The sequence below is a fragment of the Thunnus albacares genome, chromosome 17 (assembly GCF_914725855.1).
Source record: "Thunnus albacares chromosome 17, fThuAlb1.1, whole genome shotgun sequence".
NCBI lineage: Eukaryota > Metazoa > Chordata > Actinopteri > Scombriformes > Scombridae > Thunnus > Thunnus albacares.
This window is the reverse complement of record NC_058122.1, coordinates 3801674-3824193: the sequence shown is the minus strand read 5'-3', so window position 1 is coordinate 3824193 and position 22520 is coordinate 3801674. Positions and strand designations below refer to the sequence as shown.

General features: G+C 42.0%; 1 protein-coding gene across 3 annotated transcripts in view; it reads right to left on the bottom strand.

The window, feature by feature from the left end:
* The window catches only part of carm1 (coactivator-associated arginine methyltransferase 1), a 26300-nt gene extending 3780 nt beyond the window's left edge, over positions 1–22520 (bottom strand). The window contains exons 1-14 of one of the 3 annotated variants that reach the window (XM_044332508.1): positions 21890–22520; positions 13499–13624; positions 12427–12533; positions 10492–10596; positions 9306–9416; positions 8996–9173; positions 8705–8795; positions 6537–6618; positions 6157–6242; positions 5929–6018; positions 5650–5787; positions 2706–2795; positions 2479–2591; positions 1135–1320 (exon numbers count right to left, since the gene is read on the bottom strand). In XM_044332508.1, the coding sequence (XP_044188443.1) occupies positions 1135–1320; positions 2479–2591; positions 2706–2795; positions 5650–5787; positions 5929–6018; positions 6157–6242; positions 6537–6618; positions 8705–8795; positions 8996–9173; positions 9306–9416; positions 10492–10596; positions 12427–12533; positions 13499–13624; positions 21890–22031 (1645 nt within the window). In that variant the 5' untranslated portion in view covers positions 22032–22520. The remainder of the gene's footprint in view (positions 1–1134; positions 1321–2478; positions 2592–2705; positions 2796–5649; positions 5788–5928; positions 6019–6156; positions 6243–6536; positions 6619–8704; positions 8796–8995; positions 9174–9305; positions 9417–10491; positions 10597–12426; positions 12534–13498; positions 13625–21889) is intronic. The other 2 variants (XM_044332510.1, XM_044332509.1) reach the window with 2 other exon arrangements.

The window sequence follows — 22520 nt, the reverse complement described above, 5'->3', positions numbered from 1 at the left end:
GGCTTCCCTACCATGTGTCTTTCACTGTAATTTGTACAGCACTTTGGTGTTTTTAAATGTGCTCTATAAATAAACTTGAGTGGAAGTCAGGATATCTTGACCTCTGCTGCTTTGATTTTAACATGGAGGACCCCTTTAACCACCACTTTACAGTCTATTTTATGTATATTTAGGTCAGTATTTATTCATCAACAGCCATTCAATGTAGTTACATTCTGTAATTGGCTCTCTGTATTGTAGTGCTCGTTGTTAGTGGCAGAGTCTGGATTTCCATGCTGAATTCAAATTGACCTCACACACAAGGGATTTACAGAAAAAGATGCATGTATGTTGTCCAGCATTACTGTTTGTTTTTTCTCATTGATATCAACCTCACTGTTTCCTGTTTACTCCCCCACAGCTGTATCAGAGCTATTTGTAGGTGACAGCAAAAAAAGAAATGCAAGCATACTAGCCAGTCAATAACAGCTTCTGTCAGACTCTCCGTGTCCGCACTGGAAACACAGAGTCTGCTGGAGCTTTGACTGTCACTAGGAGCTCATTCATGGCCTTTTGTTAAGTTTGGGTGGTACCTGTGTTGTAGCTCAGCTAGAGGCTCAGTGAGAGGCTCTCCGGTGTGCGTGTGTGTCTGTGGGGTAGTGTCAGTACGTAGCCGTGGCCCTGCGGTTTATCATGTTACCATCGTCAGCCCTGAATATCTTGTAAAGCTCTGAATATTTCACAGTTAGTTATCGGCAGGTCATGTGTTGTGTTTACTGCTATAGAAAAGGAATGTTGGGTTATTAGCAGAAAATAGTGCTGCCAGCAGCTCTATGAGAGGCACAAACTGAAGCTACAGTTAGCTAGTGTTAGCTAGCTTAGTGTTCTGATGCTTGGTGGCATTTCTTTTCTGTGAAACTGATGTACTATTAGTATGTTTTTCTTTCTTGTTCAGTTACAGATATGGTGATATATTGTAGATTATTTCTTCGTGATATATTGTGTATTGGAGAATCGTCTTTGTTGTGATGTATCATTATGGTGGGAAGAATAACAGTGATGGTATCGTATCGTGAGTTCATCTGTGATTCGCACCCCTATCATACAGTGCTGCAGTGCTCATTAAAAACAAAAATTAATTGTTCTCATGCATGCCTGGTACTTCATGCTGCACTGCAGATTTCCTCTGTTGCTCTCCTATTTGTTCCCCACTAGACCAAGTTCCACAAGATGTTGAAGGGCCAGGTGGAGTGTGATTCGTACCCAGGGGGATGAGGTTGTTGTGAGACACTGACGTGCCGCTGCCGATGACTGTGCTGAGGTCATAAGCTGCAGGCATCCCTGGAGACGAGAGACAAGAGACAAAGCAAAAACATGATGAATCTCATCATATTCGCCCTTTCTCGACGTGGAGCCTGCTGACACCACAAGTCATTAAAGTAGCAACATGCTGGTCTGCAGCTGCAGCAGTGTTAGTGACAAGGAGGGAGGTGTTACCCACTGGGAGGAAATAGGAGGGGCAACAAAAATTAAAAGTCTGTTGTAATTGTGATGATGGAACACAATATACTGGCAAGTGAACAGTATATGGATTCACTATGAGAAGTAGAGCTATCATGTTTTATTCAAAGCCGTCATTCAACCATGTAATGATCTGTCCAGATTCAAAAGGCTGGATCTGCTGTTTCAGCTGTGGGCGTTCATAAAATGTTCAACTGTACGGTTATCTGATGCACGCTTTGATTTTTATAACTGTTAGTTAATAATGCAGCTGATGAGAAAGTGAATCAGGATATTCAGGGTGAATACATCAGCAGCCTGATGCATCCTGGTATCTTTATTGGGATTTCAACAGTGCCGTGGTGCGCTGAGCTCCACAACTGACATGGACAGAGTGAGGGCATCATATGGCCCCCTCTCCTCTGGATCTGGGAATGTGTTGATGCCAGAGGCTGACAAAGTGGATATATAATAATATTTTGATATGGAGTGAATTGAAATGTGTGACAGTGATTATTATAAAAATCTGAATTCAATTCACTACCTCACGATCCTTTCAAGCCCCGTTTGGTGTGTATGAGATGATTGTAAGTGAGGCTCTAGGTGTGTATTATACATATACATATGTATATGATTCTCCACCAGCACCTCCCTGTCTTTGATCCAGCAGAATATTGAGCAGGTCAGTGTGGTGGGATCTGGTCCAGGGCCGGTCTCCTGAAATCTCCTTTTGCTCAAACTTTTACATTCATCTACAGGCCTTTTCCACAGCTTCACATATCAGGCCACCCACCTTCAGTTAAGGTTACACTATGTATATCTCTAAAAGGTCTCTGGCTACATACCAAGTTTGGTGATTAAAAATTGTTAAAAACGTGTATGTGTCAAATTTCCATCATGTCCCCTGACAGGAGGAATGACTGAATCTGCTTTTTCAGACGGGCGTCACTCTAAACACACAGAGATGTTTCATCTACCAGTGTTTATGTGTGTGTTCACCTGATACACCCATCCCCTGACTCATGCTGTAGGCTGCCCCCGTGTTCCACATGTTCTCAGATGGGGAGGTGTAGTGTGAGCCAGGAGGAGGGTTGGGGGTGGTGCCTGTGTACCTGCGAATAACATACACACACACGTTTGACATTAGAGAGACAGACAGCGCTCCCAGCTCACCTCAGCTCTTTAATGGCGCGTTCCAGATGCAGCTCTGCGGTAAAGAGACTCACCTGAAAAAGGGGTTCTTCAAGTCCAGGAGATTGCTGGACTTTGATCCGGTCTGGTCCACCTGGGCAACAATACTGATGTCGTAGCTTTGTCTGTTGGGGAGAGGATCAGTGTTAATATTAACATATTATTAGTGTTTGTTTTATTTTTGCATTATTATTAAGGGTCCAAGAAGTGAAGCTCGCTGCTGCAGCCTTATTGTTTTTGTTCTCATCCTTCTTCTTTATTTTTCTCTGCTTAAAGTGTTTGTGCAGCAAAAACTGTAAGACCAAAAGTCAGGTGTGTTGCAAATTCCACCCACTACTCAGGCACCTAACATGACACTCATTGACCACAAAGTGTCGCTGTAACAATCAAGCTTACATTTTCACAATTATCTTGGCTATAAGCTTGGCTTGTAGTCAAAATTCAATCTCTCAATTCATCTGCATCTTTGCAGCAATGGTTTTCTGCTCTAAAAATGTCCAATTTTGCGACTTTCTCAATTTTCTCAAAATCCTGCTTTTGACAATTTGCCAGAAATCATTCGTCCGATCATCCCAAAGCTTTGTCAGGATCATTTACGGACTTCGCTGATCTAAAGTTATCAAGGAAATTTCAATACGTCAATCCGTTTTGAAATGAAACATTTTTAGACATGTGTCTTTAAGTTCAATTTAACAAACGCGCATAAATCAAAACTGGCTTTAGCGATTGTAACCAGACTTGAGATATTCTGCCACAAGGGGGCATCACAAATGCAAAAATGTTATATCTCATAATCAGCTACATGGATTCATACAAAATTCGGTGCACATGATCTAGGGTCATGACTCCGTCAATGCATAAAATTTGGTGATGATTGATCAAAGTGGGCATGGCTTATTGCAACAAATCTAAATTTCTAAACATTTCACATTCTAAACTTCAAAAAATCCAAATAAATCAACCGAATCTCCTACAGAGATGAGATTTTTTCAGCACATCCAATGAAATGTGACAAAAGTTTGCCTCACCGCAACCTACGGTCAACCCAGAAGTCCATCATTCTATATTTTTCATAATATGCAAAATCAAATAACATCTACATCTCCACAAAACCTCATTCATATACAGCCAAAACTGGCAGACATTCTGTAGATGGAAGATATCAAGTGTTTCAAACGGTGTTCAGATCGGTCAAACGGTGAATCAGCCGTTATATTCAATTCGTGCTGTAATTAGTACTGTAAGCACATTTTCTATTTCGTCTCATCTTTAAACTAATTTCACAAAAATATTTGACTATATACTCGAGAAAAGCAGGTTGATGAATGATTTTTTTTTTTCAGAATTGTATCCAACAGTTAAATTAATGTAACGTCTCTCTCTGCCTCCTGCTTGTGAGGTTGCTTCCTGACTCAGGAGCCGGTGGGCGAGGTTGGACAGGGCCTGGTTAGTTTAGGCTTCAGCCTATTTTGGTGGCGTCCTTGTTAACCTCTTTCTCTTCTCCTCCTCCTCCTCCCAGGCCTCCACCAGCCAGATGAGTTAGGGTTTTGTGTTTTGTGTTTTGTTTGCACATGTCACACACAGACTTCATTCATCCAAGTTATTCACTCTCATTGACTTCAATGCAGTGAAAAAATAGCCCAGTTTAGCACATGATGTCATTGTCTCAAGTTCTGAGAAGGTGTGTGGAAACCACGTCTCCAGTGGTGCAGTCAGTATGTCACCTTTTCTGATATACAAAAATCCACAAGTAGCCAAGTCCTACTTTCCAACAATGCACCAATTCATGCATGTGCTATGTTTTCAAGTGCTTATTGAGGTCATTTTAAGTCGAAGGTCTCCTATTATGACCCATGACAATTCCTTTTTCTTTGCTAAAAGTCTTCGTGCAGACCAAAAGTCACCAAAATTGGCAGGTTGGTTGCAAATTCCACCCACTGCTCAGGCACATATAATGACACTCACTGACCTCAAGGTGGCGCTGTAATAATCAAGTTCACATTTTCACAATTATCTCAAAACAGCTTGGCCTAGAGTCAAAACTGTTTCATCATTTTAATCTCACAAGTCATCTGCATCTGGTCTTCTGCTCTACAAATGACTTTTTATTTTTTAATGTATGCGAGAGCCTTGGTGATACAGTAGGTGCCTTGAGGCCTTAAAGGAATAGTTCAACATTTTGGGAGATGTGCTTATTTGCTTTCTTTGAGTTAGATGAGAAGACTGACACTGCTCTCATGCCCGTCCTCTAAATATGAAGCTACAGCCAGTAGCCAGTTAGCTTAGCATAAAGACTAGAAACAAGGGGAAACAACTAGCCAGCACCTGTAAAACTAATTAACACATTATATCTTATGTGTTTCATAGTGTAAAGTGTAAAAATAGCGTTGTGGTTTTACAGAGCATTAAGTGCTGGACTATTTCTTGTAAATTCCTGCAGTCTTATCGTCACTGTGAGGTTGCCAGGCAACCAGCAAAAACTCCAGAAAGTTACAGTGCCCAGCCAAGAAACAGCCCGGCAGAGTGGAGCAGTAATGGAGGTGTCTACATCAAATTACAAAACAATGAAGAGACGGCACAGAGAACAAACATGTAAACATTTGGATTCTTGGAATGAAACCAAGACAGAACAATGAGGAGGCTCTGCATCCAACATAAAACATGTAAGGCCAGTTTGTGGTTTTATTTATATCTTTGTGAAGTTGGGTGGTGGCAGGAATGATTTGAAAGTCTTGTGTGACTAGTAAAATCACTTTTCCATGACTTTCTCCAGTTTGGTTATCATGGATACAAACGAGCTTCCAAACAACTGCTCTGGTCTTTTTCTTTTTCTATGATTTCATTCATTTGATTCCTTTGTACAACAGATAATTCTCTTGACCTACAACTTCAGGGCTGATATTTTGGATAAGCAAGAACCTCTGAAAATAAGTACAAAGCAGAGCACCATGCTATACAGAAATATGCTCAGAAACATACCTCTTGTTGGCCACCAGCACTGCAGTGCCGGACAGTGTATCTCCAGCCTTGGTGAAGAGGGGAGACTGCAGCAGACAGCGCACCTGGTACCAGTGGGTGAGGGGCTCTGTGGGTGCTGTGGACAGCCATACTGTCATCCTGCAGGGAGGTCACCAGAGAGGTGGTGGAGTGAGGGCAAGACAAACGCACGGGACTCATTAAAGGCTTACAAGCAGGTTACATCAGTTGCTTACAATATGGGAGGTATTCTATGTCTCAGTCAGTGACTGGCAGACTTACACTGATCCCATAAACGCCACATCAAACCAGAAAGCCAGGCCGTGCACCAGGCCTGAGTGCATCATGTGGAACTTAAAGGGAATCTCTATCCTGGAAGCCAAAAGAAAAGGCAGAAAAGGAGGCTTAATAATGGATATACATTCAATATACTCACTCAAACACACACAAGCAACTGAACACACACACACACACACACACACACACATACACACACACACACACACACACCTGTAAAGATCATCTTCTTTGGCCTCCAGGAAGTTGACTGTGTACTTGACCGACTTGGCCATCAGGATACGGATATCAAATGTGTCCTGTGGAGGGAGATATGAGCTCATCACACAAGACCAAAGAAGAACAAAACCTGTTTCACACGACTCAAATTCAACATCATCAACCAATCAGAGCAGATTACTGCCACACATGTCAGCGTGTCCCAGAGCACGATAGTGAACCCTCCAACTGCTCTTGGATTGATCCAGAGGTCAAACCAGAGTGTCAACAGACTACTGTGTGTAGTAATCAAAACCTTGTTTGTGCACCAGAAGTGAAGTTCAGACATTTCATTAACAAGCGTAAAATACGAGTGTGTATGGTAGATAACGTACCACGATTGGCTGGCGGAAATACTCGTCCACTGCTGCCCCCCGTAGGGCAGAGAGGTCTACACCATGGAAGGAGGGCTGGTACCTGAGGGGCCAAAAAAAAAAAAAAAAAAAGTCAGATTCAGATCCTCAGAACATCCTCCTCCATCAGGAAAACTCTGCCATGAATGTGACTTGTTGTTCATGACTCAAACACAAAACAAAACAAAACAGCAGAACTTTTCCAAGAAGAAGTGAACTCACTTGATTTCCCAGCACTTCTAAAAACTACAGACATGACTACTGAGAATGTTCTGTATGAATGTTTTATGCTATAATTACTGTGGTACTATAACAATATTCATCTACCTACTACTACTTTTAGTAAGAACATAAGAAACTCTGCACCTTGTTCACCCTGGACTATCAAACACTGTATATTGCAACTTTGTTGGACTGCAAAAGCATGAATGTAAAACACACTGGACACCAGGCTGGTAGTTAAAAGTTTAGGACAGTTGACTGGTGATTACTTTAACTGCACTTTCTGTCTATTCATGTTTTAACACATGTTCTGACTTCTTTTGGGCATTAATTGTTAAAAAGTCAGAATTTAAATGTAATGGACGGCGGCTGCTCTGCCTCTGATCGACCAGTTGCTGATGAAGACTCTGAAAATGACTGTAGTGTAAGCCAGCATACCGGTCACCTCTGACTTCTCTCAACAGTCAGTCAACCAAAGACTGACATACAAACTAAACCAGTTTGAAATAAAACAGAAGAACTTCTGTCTTCACTTTTTATTTGCTGTGTCAACATGAAGTGACTGTAAGATCACACATTCACAACTCAGCAGTGTCACTAATGTCTAAACCCAGCAGCTGACGGTCAACAAGGTCTAAAATTAAATGTATCCTCCCTCCTCAGGTGTTATTAGACTAAAACAGACCAAATTTGAGGACTGCTCTTTTAAATACACTCTAAATTATGAACTCAACAAGAAGCTGATTAAACACGCACTGTGAGCTCTACTCACCGGGATTAAATGAAGGGCTATTTTAAGTGTTTCTGTTAATACGTCCATCTCCTTTAAATGCTCCTCATCCTGTGTACTCTTCATCACACAATTCAGTCAAATCAAAAATATAGTTTACAATTGTGCATACTGGAAACATTTTGGGCAGATTCTGCAGATTGTCTTCAATCTATCACCTAGAACTGCCTCCTACTTTTTTCACTTTTAATAAAAAAAAAAATCACTGAACATGTTGCATCACAAGTCAGTTTCATAATCACACTGTGTCCCTGCTAAGCTCAGTGTCGGCACAGATTAGCTTGAAGTGTGTGAAGATGGTGTTAAGAGGAAGTGAAACGGAAGACTTGAAATACTGACTGATAAACTCTCTGCATTACAACAACAGTTTTCACAGACTGTTGTCTTTCAGCTTGTTTTCTTTTCATTTTCCAAAAATGATGTTCCTACTGCGCCAATAAAATTCGCCTTCTGGCCACATTGCTGCTAACATGCACATCTATGAGCCTAGTGATCAGTTTCACTGCAGAAACATGATGTGCCTTTATCCCGTCTTCTTGTGTTTCCGCTACTCTTCACCCACTTTGGCACGTTCTAGGGAGTAAATGAGGACACAGCTCGGGAGCTGATGCTAAATACAGTTTCAGTGGTTGCAGTGGTCCACTGCAGGGGTCGCAAGCTGTGCTGTCAATTGGGATTGGTCAAGCGAGTGCATCACAACGAGAACGAGAACGACAAACACAACAATAACCACTATGCTACTACTGCACCTGTATTCACCAGGATGAAACAAGATAATAGAAACTGAACCACCACAATGTGTGCGGTGGAGCAAACTGATATCAGCAGCACCTCTTCCACTGTCCCACAACTGCGTACTTCACTCTCATAACCAACGGCACTTCAAATTACTTCCTTATAACTATGGAATAGTATAGTCGGTCCTGTAAAACGTCCAAGTTTGTAACATACAGTAGAAACCTGATGAAGAAGCTAGCTTAAAACCCCACAAGCTCCTTAAGAGTTCAGGTTGTAGGAAGCCCAGGATTACAGGTTCAGTTCCTGCAGTGGAAAAGGGTCACATATAATGTTGCTGTTGTAAGCTATGAAACTTGTTTCATAGTTTCATAGCTCCATCCCCACCCCTCACCCTCCTCACCAGAAGTTGGCCTTGGTGAACTGCTCCATGTAGAGCTGCTCGTCTGTGAAGGGGGCCAGGTGGACGTCACCGATAGTAGGGAACATTTTACCTGAAACACACAGAAGAGGCCACTTAGCAAAACTAACATACTGCCAGCATTACATAATAGAATGAGAAACACTGAAACAGTTTGCAACATGAACACATGACAGCTGTTCTTCCTGCTTCTCTACAGCGGTCCTCCACTCAGCATTTTCATGCGTACAGATTTTGCTCTGTTCCACTATTCTGCACCTCAAACATTCTCACCATTGGGTTTGAGGAACTTCTTGGCATGCAGGTAGCTCTCCAGCATGCGCTCATTGAACAGCATGTAGCCCATGGGCTCTGAGATGATGATGTCAACCTGTTCGGGCAGCGTCACCTCCTCCACCTTTCCCGGGATGACGACCACGCGCTCCCCTAAACGGTTACTGTTCACCAGCACCTGCGAGGCGGAGCACACTTTTACTAGGGCTGGAAATGAACCAAGTCACTCAAAACATATCAGAGGCAGGTCAGCGATATTAGCAGTAATCTGTCTGTGTGTGTGTGCGTGTGTGCATGTGTGTGTGTGGACCTCGGCATGCTGTGCCATGGTGCTGGCCTCCACAGCGTAGACCTTCCTGGCTCCAGCTTGGGCTGCAAAGAAAGAGAGGATCCCCGAGCCACAACCGACATCCAGCACCACCTGGAGGAAACAGGAAGTATGATGTCACCCTCAGCAACTATTACAGCTACAGTTTCCATCCAAATAATGAGAAATCGTTCCACAAACTTTGGACAGATGATTTAAAAGCATTTCCATCTGCTGAAATGAAACAAATAAATAAGTCCTTCCATCAATCAATAATAAAAACACACCAGAAAATAAGTCTTTTAATAATTATCAGCTCATTTTAGCTGCTTATTAGCATCAGCTAATGCTGGTTATATTTTGTTGTGTCTGAAAATAAAAAAAACAATAAATAAAAGAGACTTTTATCCCTGGAAATAGTTTCTGTAACTGTAAGAAACTCATATGTTTCAAGCATTTTCAAATATCTATCATATCATTAAATGATGCATCTATACAGTAAAGACTGCAAACTCCATCTGTGTTTTAGACTGACAAAACATGTTATCCTTGAGTTCTGCAAAATTATAGATCACCATTATCTGACATTTTATAGACTTAAAGATTCATCAAATAAATAAATGACACATTCATTGTTGTGTCCACTGATCATTTTCTTTGTCTTCTGGCCTGTAGCAACATCTCAAGTGCTTTTTGTCGCTTGTTAGCCATGTGCCTCATTTCTCAACACTTCCTGAACCACTTCTCTCAGCTATACCTGAGACTCCACTGATCACATCACATAACACACATCACACACACCATGAAGACAGAGGTAACAGTCAGGGCAGAGTGGCTGACATGTCACTGCAGGAAGCAAATGTGATCAAATTGGTGCTTTTCTGCAAAGCCAATGTGCATCAAGATGTCATGTTGGTGTTTTGATGCGTATCACACACTGTTGGCTACAGTTGTCTTGTTAAGTGAATCACTCACGTCACATAAGAAATGCTGCTTTCAGTGGGTCGCCACATTTCAAATGACAGCAGCTGAAAACTGTTGCCGTCACTGACATGAGGTCGAGCAGCATCCTGCATCAAGTGCAGGTGTGTCTGCAGTTGTGTGTCCCAAAGAATACAAAAACCCTTCAGATCAACATGAATCCCAATGCTGCCATGCTTTCCATTCAGACCGGCATGTTTGAAGTTACCTTGTCCTTGAAGTCGGTGTGGTTCTGGAGGATCGCCCGTTGGTAGGTCCCTGTCCGAACGTAGTCCTGCATCATGTTCTGTTGCTGGGAGAGGTAGCCATAAAACTGCAGACACAAGGAAAAAAAAACATTCTTTGATGCATTTTTTTTTACATTTTTAAAAGCCAACTCAGTGATTAGAAAGGACATACAAAAAGACAAAGTGATTGACAAATCCGATCCATCAGAATCGTATGCCTCCGAGCTTCTCAATTTCTTTTATCGATGCCGGCATGTTTTTCTCACAGTTGTGCATTTTGCAAAACAATGTTGTTGCAGGAATACAGCCAAATATTCAGCCATGACTTTGAAAATCTTTTAGATAACACTGAGCTATGTTTTCTGTACTCCAACACAACAAACTCTTCACTCCTCATATCTTTAGTGGGAGGGACTAAGATGCAAGGAAAAGACACAGGAGAGGGAAACACGGGCTGAAACCAAATGTCCAGACTTCACTGCGCTTGCAGACTTGTGGACTATGTGGGTGCGTTCCCGGGAAGTCTGCAAGTGCTGAGGTCTGTCCAAAATCTACCAGTCATCAAGTCCACAAGGGGACAGACCTCCAGAGAGTCCACTTGGGGTGCAGATTTCACCAGACGTTGTTTGGAAAAATACCCATAATCCTGCAGCAATAGGCTATAAAGTGACGATGTAAAAAAAACTAATGATACTAATTATTACTATAAATAATAAAAGTTATTTAAAATAATAATTATCATAATAGACTATGTAAAATACATACTTTTGATGACATTTGCTTTTTTTCATTTTGTTGTATCAATGAATTGATGTAGTGAAGTATAATGTACACACAGAATGAAAGGCCTTTAGGCTTAATCATGATAATCTGCTAAACTAGACGGGCAAAGGTTGGTTTTTGTCCGTCTACTGTGTGAAGGTCTTCAGTTGAGGATTGAATGTGAATATAATATTAGCAGTTTTCCAGCAGTTGAGAGTAAAGACGCAAATCTGCACATATCAGAACATTCAGAAAAACACTTTGAAATGAGTTACAGGGTCAGGAATTTCAATTTATCTCCATGGAAACACTGAGGTATTAAGTCTCCTCTGAAAGCACTTTTTTTTTTTATCCACTCGTGGCCCAGCGCCCTTGAAGACTTGTGATGACAGTGAAACACATCACAGTACGTATGACTCAAGTCCACAAGGGCTCAGTCCACGAGTCCAGAGGGAGGACATTTGGATTCAGCCATGGATGCAATTAAGGGAAGTGTTTGTGTAAAAAAAAAAAAAAAGAGACATTAGCTTGAAAGCTTATGTGTGATGCTGTATCATCAGTATCATCGACAACCAACGACAGCACAGCGACGTTTCCGCTTTATGCAAATGCAGATTCAAAATTAAATTATCTGATTGGCTATATGCAAAAAAATCTGTGTCTGTGTAGACAGAGGATCACCGCATACTCACTGACATGCAAAAACCAGTGGCTCTCAAAAGACAACCCAGGACATGTAGTTTACAGAGCAGAGCTATGTGCTATGCCAATGAAAAACATCATATTTCATCTTAGTTGATCATGGAACTGGATTACAAAAATAACTCAAACAGCAGCACAAACAGGCTTTGTTCTGACTGAACATTCCTAATAAAAGTTGTAGAACTATTAATAGTCAGCAAAGAACAAGTGAGGTGGTAATTATTAAGGAATAACTGCTTTGGAAAACTGAATAAATTCAAATCTGTCATTTATTTATGAAAAAAAAACTTAAATAAAACATTCTCATGTTTGTGAGAGCCTGAAGTCTACTGTGTATACTTCTATGGTTTCTCTGATCTGTTTTGACGACCACAAGAGAAGACCCAGGAAGGTGTGTGTGTGTGTGTGTGCGTGTGTGTGTGTGTGTGTGTGTGTGTGTGTGTTCCTCTCACCTGGAAGTACTGTACAGCAGAGGACTCCTCTGTTCTGTCACTAAAGACTGAGCGCTCACCGAGATGCCCACGACAGTTCTTCAGGAGGTTATAAAAGGACTGAAAGTCTGAAGCAGAACATAAACACACAAATAATCAGAATTACAAGTCATACTTCATGCTCACTACACGAGAGATAATATATACTCACAGTGCTGTCAGAAAGCATTGCAATGTTTTTCATTGGTTTGGTTCTGTAGTCAAGCACAGTGGGTTTGAAATGAAACAATGACTGAGGTTAACATGCTGGCTTGCTTATAAAGGGGTTCATCTGGGGTGAACAGTGTGTTGCTTTTTATTTGTAGTCCCCCAATTTTAGGACGATACAGTTGGACGATGATCATAACAGAGATGGAGACCAAAGAGTTTTCTTTTCAAACATTCAACAAACAGCTGAATGTCTGGAGTTTATGTTAACTTGTACTCATGAAGCTTACATTAGCATAATTAGGTAGCTAGCTTTGGGGAAAATAACAGAAATCCTTTTCCTGCAGCTAGAGGGCTGTGATGGTGTCTGTTTGATTGACAGCAGCTGGCGGGCTGAGCCCCAAGAACAAAGTAAACAAAGTTGCACTGTAGCTGCATGTCACAAACACTGTGCTGTTAGAACCACACCAGCATCTAACAGGAACAAAATGACATTTGCAGGTATGTTAACATGCTGTTTAAAGTGCTTCAGCTGAGCAGCTGATTAGCTATCTAGTATTGTCACTGCCTGCTAACTGACATTAGCAGGCAGTGACAAGCTAACTGCTTACATAACAAACTTTGGCATGTCGGCTCACAGGTTATAAACAGGAAGAAAGCAAAGCCAGTGTGATGTTACATGCTACTGGGGAGACATGTATGCATTTATATACCTAAAGGCCTTATCACTGCAGCAATAAGATATTATCATTCATTCATTGTTCCAGTGCACATTCGGTTACAAAGAAAACAGCACATTAAGCAGTGTTCATACATTGAGTTGTGTGAGTTCTTGTCATACAGTATGTAACAGTCTTATAGAGTGTATTTGGGTGTTTGTGTGTACCTGCAGGTGAGGAGAACTGCAGCAGGACGCTGTTACAGCCCAGTGTGATGATGAATGACTGCTTCCCCACACGGCTGCACTCCGTCTCCCTGGAAACTGAACACTTGAACACACTCGCCTCCTCTCCTCAAAAGAAAGGGAAGGGATGTGCGTTAGGATGGCATGAGACGTAATTTCCAAAACCACATGCTGCTCAAACTTTGCTTTGGCGGATAAATTCAATGATGGTCTTCTAGACATGGCAATATTTGACCATCTAGTAGGTTCGGGCCGTTGATCAAATTTTATTTTCAATTACGATTTTGGCTTCCAATGATTATGAAAACACGATAATCAACATAAAACAATCATTGTGCTGTATGTGCTGTTTCGCAGTGATGCTCTGGTTTTGTCTTGTGTTATAAATCCAGCACATGGTGTATCGGAGCAGCCGGACAGCGCAGTGAGAGACAGACGGAGCGGAATGGACTTATTTAGACATCTACAGGACACTTTGTTTTAGTTTCAGTCAGAGTTTCGATTCCATTATTTTAGCTACAAGGACGCTTCGCTGCAGACACTCAGCACTGTGCTCTCTCTGTCTGCAGTCTGTTACTGTACACATGCTTACTTGTAAAAGCTGATTAGAAAAGAATTAGATTGGTTATGCGTATACATGGCAGATAAATCAGTGTCCTCTGTGGAGTAAAATCTACCTGTGGAAACCAATCTTCTCTAATCCCATTCTCTGATTACAGAAAGCAAGTTTCTCATTCACATGACAGTTAAGAAATCAGTTTTCTGGAGAAAAGCGACTGTAAGCTGCATGTAAACACACTGCATGATAATACAAGTCAATGATTTCTGTCAAAAGTACCATAATGAATGATCATTTTAGTATTGATCACTTTCCACACAACATGCATCTTAACCACTATAATAATATGATCTGGTTTATTTTGTTCTAATCATTTTTTGTATTGAATATATGTTTAGTGGTTTTCAGTGGGTTGTGGAAGTGCACTAAAACTTATTTATTTTGATATAATTTATTTTTATTTATTATTAATATATTTTTTTATTTATTTATCTCATTTTTTATGTTTATTTTTGTATTTGTTTGAATTAAATTTAAAGTTGAAGGAAAGAAGAGAGAGAAGTTCTTTTTTTAAAAGTTCAATAAATCCATGATGTTTCCAAAGTCAATGAGTAATCATGTTCAATAATCATGTTCAATATTGACCAAAATAAATGTGATTATGATTTTTTTGCCTTAATCGAGCAGCTGTACCATCTAGGTAATACGGACCACTGAAGAAGATGAGTAAGGGACTGAGTTTGAAGACAACAGCACTGAGAACAGCCACGACTGATTTGAAAATAGACGTTTTCGGTTTTAATTTCGGTCTTCATTTTTTCAGTTACCAGCATTTTGCACGGCAGCCAAATACTTTTCTTGCTGCTATTCACACGTTTGTCCTGACATTTCAGTGTCAGATTCGACACAATCCGCTCCTGTGTGGGAGAGTTGCATACAATGCAGCCTCATCCTCTTCTTCTCCATCAGCTGCTCACACACACACACACACACACACTCGCAGGATATCCACAAATACTGAAATTTGTTTGAAAATGGCAAATTAACAGGAATCAATATACACCTGTTAGACACCAAGATATTTATTTTTTAAAATGTCCAGTAAAAGTCTAGGTGAGATTATTTCACACCTGCTGATGACATCAGTGTCTCTTTCTGTCTTTATGCAAATTTCCATTTGCATAGATTTCTATGTCTACCCACAGCTCAAAGATATGTAGTTTAATTTTTAAAAAAAGCAATTTTCAAAAGCAGCTGGTCACTGTAGTTTTTAATCAAACATTACTCAAACAGGAGGGAACGGTGCATTTGTTGGGGACTATTTTCAGTAGCGAATGAATACACATTTGACTTTGGTGAATGTTTCCTGCAGCAGGACAGTGTAGGTGTATATTGAGTCAAAAATAAACTACAGTGTGTGTGTGTTCATGGTAATGAAGGAACATGTCACCCAGGGCAACAGTGTGGTTCAATGATGTGTTTTTTTAATAGTTTTGTCCATTTAGTTTTTAGACAAAAATGGACTTCTACAGGTATACACACAAGATATACACACACACACACACACACACAAATAGTACTGGTTAGTGTATAAATCAGGGTTTCTACCAGTGTGTGTGGGTGGGGGTGGGGGGGGGACATGGGACACTGTAGTCTGTACTGCACATTTACTGTCAGATTGACAACTTACTAACTAACGACAACTAACATTAAAAGTAAAGTTAGGCTTTGATGTCCGCTTTCCGGCTCATATAAAAAAAACAAGAGAAAGAGAGAGAGAGCACCAGCGAGAGAGAGAGAGAGAGAGAGAGAGCAGCAGTGGTCGAGCGAGCTAGAGAGTGAATGAAGAGAGGGAGCGCGAGTAGCAAGAATGCCGGTGAGTCAGATCAATAAAATGTTATTTTCTGATTGTTTCACAGCAGTTATGATCCGGAGGACAAATAAACATACCCACACCCCCCCCCCCCCAACACCTCTCCTGGACCCTGCAGCTGAACGCCACACCGTACCGCCTGATTTGGTCCGAATACAACCTTACTGCTAACCTTTTCCTCTGCTCCGCTCGCATTCACCGTCATTTTTCTGATGCTCGCTCTCTCTCGCTTAACCACTCACTCACTCACTCACTCACACCATGCCCTATGCCTTACGCTACCAGGAGTTTCCCCGGCAACAAGACAGACGTTGTCTCATGTTTCGAAACAGCACTGCTAAAAGGCTCCCAAATGCTATTGATTTCTGAATGAATGGATATTTGGCGTTATTTTTGACATTTAAAAAAAATTTTTTTGGCCTGGCAGGGGTTCTTGTTGGCCTGGCAACTCACCAGGCCTGTACTGTTATAGGGGAAATACTGTGTACATATATATATATATAAATAATGGTTGGAAAGCTACTTACTGTAGCTTGCAAGTAAATGACAGAAAGTTTTGTTAGCAGTTGTGTTGAAGAGCAGTCTTGACAATTTGAGGCACCACTAGTATTTTAGCTGCAGTGTGCAGGCTAATGCTAAACTAGCGGAGTAAGTGAGTGGAAGAGAGAAAGTGAAGGAGCGGCGGTGTGGCTGCTATCAGGGCGGCAGTATAAACTGTGAATGTAACTGTACATGTAGGCTATTTTATGATCCACACTTTGTAATAAAAATAAATGATGCAGTCCTTCATGCAAAGCAGAGTTCCTGAATTTTGTGTAGATACATTTTGCTGATTGTAGTGACACGAATGAGCCGTAATTTATTCCATGGAGCAGTAAAGGTGTCTCAGAGCCTTTCAACCAGCTATAGTATAAACTTCCATATTATTTACTTTAATTTATTTTGTTGTTGTTGAAATATGCCCAGCATTCCAAGGCTGTAAGAATCAGGAGCCACTCAGGATTTTTCATATTATTATATTTTCATAACATCCAGTCAGCTTTTAGTACTGACTTAATATGGGGCCCTTTGTGATCTGTGTTATTTCTTTTTAAATTCTCAATGCAATTTCATCCATGCTTCTGTTATCACAGAAACTATCTTAATGTTGCCATCAGTCTGTCTCTGGCCTGTGCCGGACCTGTCAAAAAAAAAAAGACACTAGGCCGCCAGCCCCTGCCAGCCTCCTTTAAAAAGATACTTGCTACCAGCCCTAACAACTTTTCTGGGGGAAACCCTATAAATTCCTTGTTGGTTTAAGAATATAAAGAATGTAACCAGTCTTTATGTTTAGTGCGATGGAATGTTTCCCTCTGTGGCAGCTGGTTTTCACACTGCAATAATGGATGATGAGTGTGTGCAACTGGCACAAACATGTTGTTACTGTAGTGATCATCTTTTGAGATTCTAAACTCAAAAATGACATTTTAACAACAAAGTAATATCTTCATTATGACTGAGTGGGAACTTGGGAGATTACGGTGTAACACACCTGAGGAAGCCTCACAGTACACACAATAACTGTAATATTGATGCAAAGACTTTCCCAGGCAGGAAAAACATTGTGGTCGTGCAGCAGGCCCACTAGTGTAGACTCACAAAGCAGCCTGAGCTAATCCAGCATCTATTAAGGGATTAAGAGAAGCACTTCAGATTTAGAGAGATGCATCTTCTGGGAAGAAAGCCAGCCACTCTTCAGTTTTCCTCTCAACCACTTAAGACACTTAACAATGTGAGAAAACAGATCCACAGAATAATCGCATTGGTGAGTTACAGTTCTCATCAATAACCTCAACACTGATGATCCACGACTACAGGCAGGTGATTTTTATTGTGATGTTTGTGTGTTTATGTTCCCCATATACGTATTGGTCCTCATCAAATATGCAGTAGCAATGAGGTGGCAGAACACCTTGGTGACATCATCAGAGTTATTTTCTCAGACCAAACATCCATCCATCCGTTTTCCGCCGCTTATCCGGGACTGGGTCACAGTGGCATCAGACCCAAGAAAGGGGATCCCCAGGCGTTCCCAGGCCAGAAGAGATATGTAGTCTCTCCAGTGTGTTCTGGGTCTGCTCCGGGGTCTCCTTCCACTTGGACATGCCTGGAACACTTCTAGGCTTTACTCCGAGCTCCTCCCGGATGTCCAAGCTCCTCACCCTATCACTCAGGCTGAGCCCAGACTGTCTCCGGAGAAAACTCATTTTGGCCACTTGTATCTGTGATCTCATTCTTTCAGTCACTACCCAAGGCTCGTGACCATAGGTGAAGGTTGGGATGTAGACCTACTGGTAAATTGAGAGCTTTGCCCTCTGGCTCAGCTCTTTCTTCACCACAACAGTCTGGTACAATGCCTGTGTAACTGCTGCTGATGCTGCACCGCATCCGCCTGTCAACCTCATGGTCCATCTTAACCTAACTTGCGAACAAGACCCCGAGATACGTGAACTCCTTCACTTGGGGCAGTAACTCACTCCTAACCCACGGGGAGCAGTCCACCTTATTCTGGCAGAGCACCATGGCCTCAGATTTGGAGGTGCTGATTCTCATCCCAGCCATTTCACATTCAGCTGCAAACCATCCCAGTGCCTGCTGGAGGTCATGGTGTATTGAAGCCAACAGAACCACATCATCTGCAAATAGCAGAGAAGCAATCTTGAGGTCCCCAAAGCAGACACTCGCTGCACCTTGGGATTCTGTCCATCAAAATCACAAAAAGGATCAGTGACAAGGGACAACCCTGGCAGAGCCCAACACCAACTGAGAACAAGTCTGACTTACTGCCAAGAATGCAAACACAGCTCTCACTGCGGTTATATAAGGACCGAATGACTAGCAGCAATGGCCCCAGTACCCCATACTCCCGCAGCACCACCCTCAAGGTGCCCCGAGAGACACAGTCGAGACCCCTCAAGTACCTTTGCAAGGTTGAAGAGCTGGTCCACTGTTCCACGGCCAGGACAGAATCTGTGTTGTTCCTCCTGAATCTAAGGTTCGACAATCAGCCGGAGCCTCCTCCCCAGCACCCTGGCATGAGCTTTCCCCAGGAGGCTGAGTAGTTTGATCCCCCGATAGTTGGAGCACACCCTCCAGTCCCCCTTTTTTGAAAATGGGAACCACCACCCTGGTCTGCCAGCCCATACGCACTGTCCCCCATCTCCATGCAACACTGAAGAGGTGTGCCAGCCATGACAGCCCAGTAATATCCAGAGCCTTCAGCATCTCAGGGCGAATCTCATCCACACCTGGCACCTTGCCACTAAGGAGCTTTTTGACTACCTCAGAGACATCTGCCGGGGATATGAGTGAGGCTTCCCCTGAGTCGTCCAACTCTGCCTGCTCCACAGAGGGCATGTCAGTCGGGTTTAGGAGATCCTGAGTGTTCTTTCCACTGCCCAAAAATGTCCCTAGTCAACCTAAACAAAAGCTCCTCCAGAGCTACAGAACACATTATACAACTGTTTTCACAGGCTGAGGAGTAACTGTGACAATTAAACTGACCTATATGTGTAAAATCACCCTGCTGACATTTCTCTCTTCCTCTCTTTACTTCTGCAATTCACAGAGAAATGAGCCTTCTGTCCTGATATGTTGAACCTTGACTAAATGAGTCAGTGAAGCTGTCAGCTTTGAACAGGATCAACTTTTCTTATTTCTCACTAAGCTGTTTCCTCACTGCTTTTATTTTCCTGCTGCCTCAACCACACTGCCACAGTCACAGCTCAGCTCAGCTGTCAAAGGGGCAGACAGATGTGATGATTGGTTCTGGTGCTCTACATCATGGATACACATGTATATGATTGGACAGGATGCAGCAACATGACTACATGCCAGCATGCTGCTGACAGCTTAACATCAGTCAGAATAAACAGCTTTAGACTGGTGATGTCATGAAAGAAATGCAGATCTCAACATAATAGAGTATGAGAAGCAGGAGCTGTGGTATCAGTGTGTTTAGAGAGCTCACTGTGAGTCTCAGTAAACGCATGGCGGCTCTGGATAGGCTCAGTCAGACTACAAAATGACAGAAACGTATTAATAATTAAGTCTTATGAGGAGATTTGATGTTTTAAAAGCAGAATGTCCATAATGTTAACTTCTTTCACAGTGCAGAGGGAAGCCAAACAAACAAACCAAACAAAATAGCCTGCACCAATCACATCACGTTCAGTCAACATTCAGACCTCCTCCTCCCTGAAAATATGACTTTACCATAGAATAAATTTATTAGCATTTTTTTTTTTTTTTTTTTTTTTTTTTTTTTTTTTAAATCAACCAGGCAGACATAGGTGAGTTGACGCCAACAGCTTGAGCTTGGGAAACCCTCTACCTGACAAAAATGGTCACTGACCATCAAAAGCTGATCAAATTTCTGCCCCTTTTACAACAGATGATCAAGTGAGAAAGCACAGAAGTACAGGACAATGCATGAACACAAGTAACCTCTACTCCTAATGCAAATAATAAGCTGATATACCAGATGGCTTCCAAGTAAAGACTCTGTTACAGCTGAAGCTGTAAAAATGCAAACTTGAATAACTGGATAACTTAATTAGGTTATATTTACCACACAGGAGATTTTGATTTAAATATTGTTCATTTCCACAATTTAACAATCAACATTTTCAACTCAAATACAAAAGAAAAAAAAAATCACTGGCCTAAAAGGCAGTTCATTTTCATAAATATACTTTTCAGTGGCATAGCAGTCAACAATTATAATGCTTAATTCCAAGACATACACACTTTGAAGTCTTTTAGAACATTTCTAATGTATTTGCTGCCAAAAAATTACATTATGCTACAAATATGAAACTTTTAGTAGCTATTAACACTGTATTTGCATGCTCATCTTCAGCATGGAGATTTTTACTTTTCGAATGATATTACTTTTGCTTTTCGAGGGACCTACTTTTCCACAGGGATCAATTAAATTTCATCTTTTTATATATGCTATAGAGATGTGTGTGGCGATTATCTCAGTGCCATGCTTTTCTCTAACTTCAGCATCAGAGTAGAGGAGGCCAGCAGAGCGGCTGTTTCTTTTCAGCGGGACATCCCATTGAATAAGAAAAGCTGGTGAGGAGCGGAGCGGCTGATGCCGCCTGAACGCAGGAGGGAAGGAGGCGGCGGAGGACCCGGGTATTGTCCCAATGAGAACAAAGATGAATGCATAAGTAATGAGGGCCCGGTCTCGCTGCACCACCCAAAGCGCCAAAACAGCTTTTCCCCAAAAAAGTAAAAGCTTCAAAAGTTGAAGTGTTTACCGCTCTTATCACGGAAAGATGTGTTGGGGAAATATAGGGCTGCATCTGCCGGCTGGACCGCAGCGCAGAGCGGCGGGTCGGGAGTGATGCCCTCTGCTGCTCCAAAACAACCCGGAGAGGCTAATTCTCGAGCTATACAGTCAAAAAACATTACTCTCGGGGGACAAAACGGGATATGTTAGTTTACAAAACCACTGGACATGTTCATGGGACTAAATAAATGTAACTGAAAGGGAAAAAATAGGTGCGATGTGACCGGGTGCACCGCTGCTGCTGAAGCAGGCTAGTGGCATTGTTTAACTAGCATTAAACTACACGTTACTTAGCTACTCTACTGGCTGGAGTCACTAACTAAGATACGTTGTGTGTGTGGCGCTATATTTTCAGACGAGTGTACTTATGTGGAAGCTAAAAAAGCTGAAGTTAATCAGCCTCGAGCATCGGACGACGATATTTTTTGAGTTTTAAGGGCTCCCTCGTGATGAGCAGGGGGACGCGACGTGGTCTCAAGACGGGCTAGCTTCTTGGTAGCTAACGCTCCGTACAGCCGGATTAGCTGCATTAGCATTAGCATCGGCAGTTAAGACAGGCCGAACATCCGAAGAGCCGCTGCGGGGAAAAGGTCAACTCACCATTGGAGAGATTGATGAGGGCAGCATCTTGTGAGGTTTTCACTTCTAACCGCAGCGGCTGCTGCTCTGAGTGTCGCTGTATGTCTCCGTTCGCGTCTCCGATGGACAGGAGCCGCACGCCGGGGAACACCGAGACCGCCATCTTCAATCTGGAAGTAGAGACAGGTCGGTCGGTGGCGCTCACATCCAACCGACCGCGCACTGCTCTCTGCTGGAGGCGAAGCTGGGCACCAACACGATAAGCCGCTCCAACAGCGACACCTAGGCGGCTCACAGCGGGCAGTGGATCAACACAAGAGCTGGAACAGAGAATTATATAAGATCTTGCCAATGGAAAACCTTTCTGCTACTTTAAAGGGGAATGACACGTATTTCTTAATATTCTGGCAACCAGTTTTAGTTAATTTACCATCTGAAATTTCAGACTTACAACAGAGGGGTGGATTAACTTTCAGAGTGAATCCCATCTCATAAAAACGTATTCAATTAAATTATAATTCTTCTTCTATAATTCTTCTTTCCCTCTCTTCTTTTTATGAATTTTATGAACTAGTGGACTTTTTTTGATGACGCAATATCACAGTAACAATAAAACAAACGGCTTAGAGCAACACAATGCAGCAGCAGTATC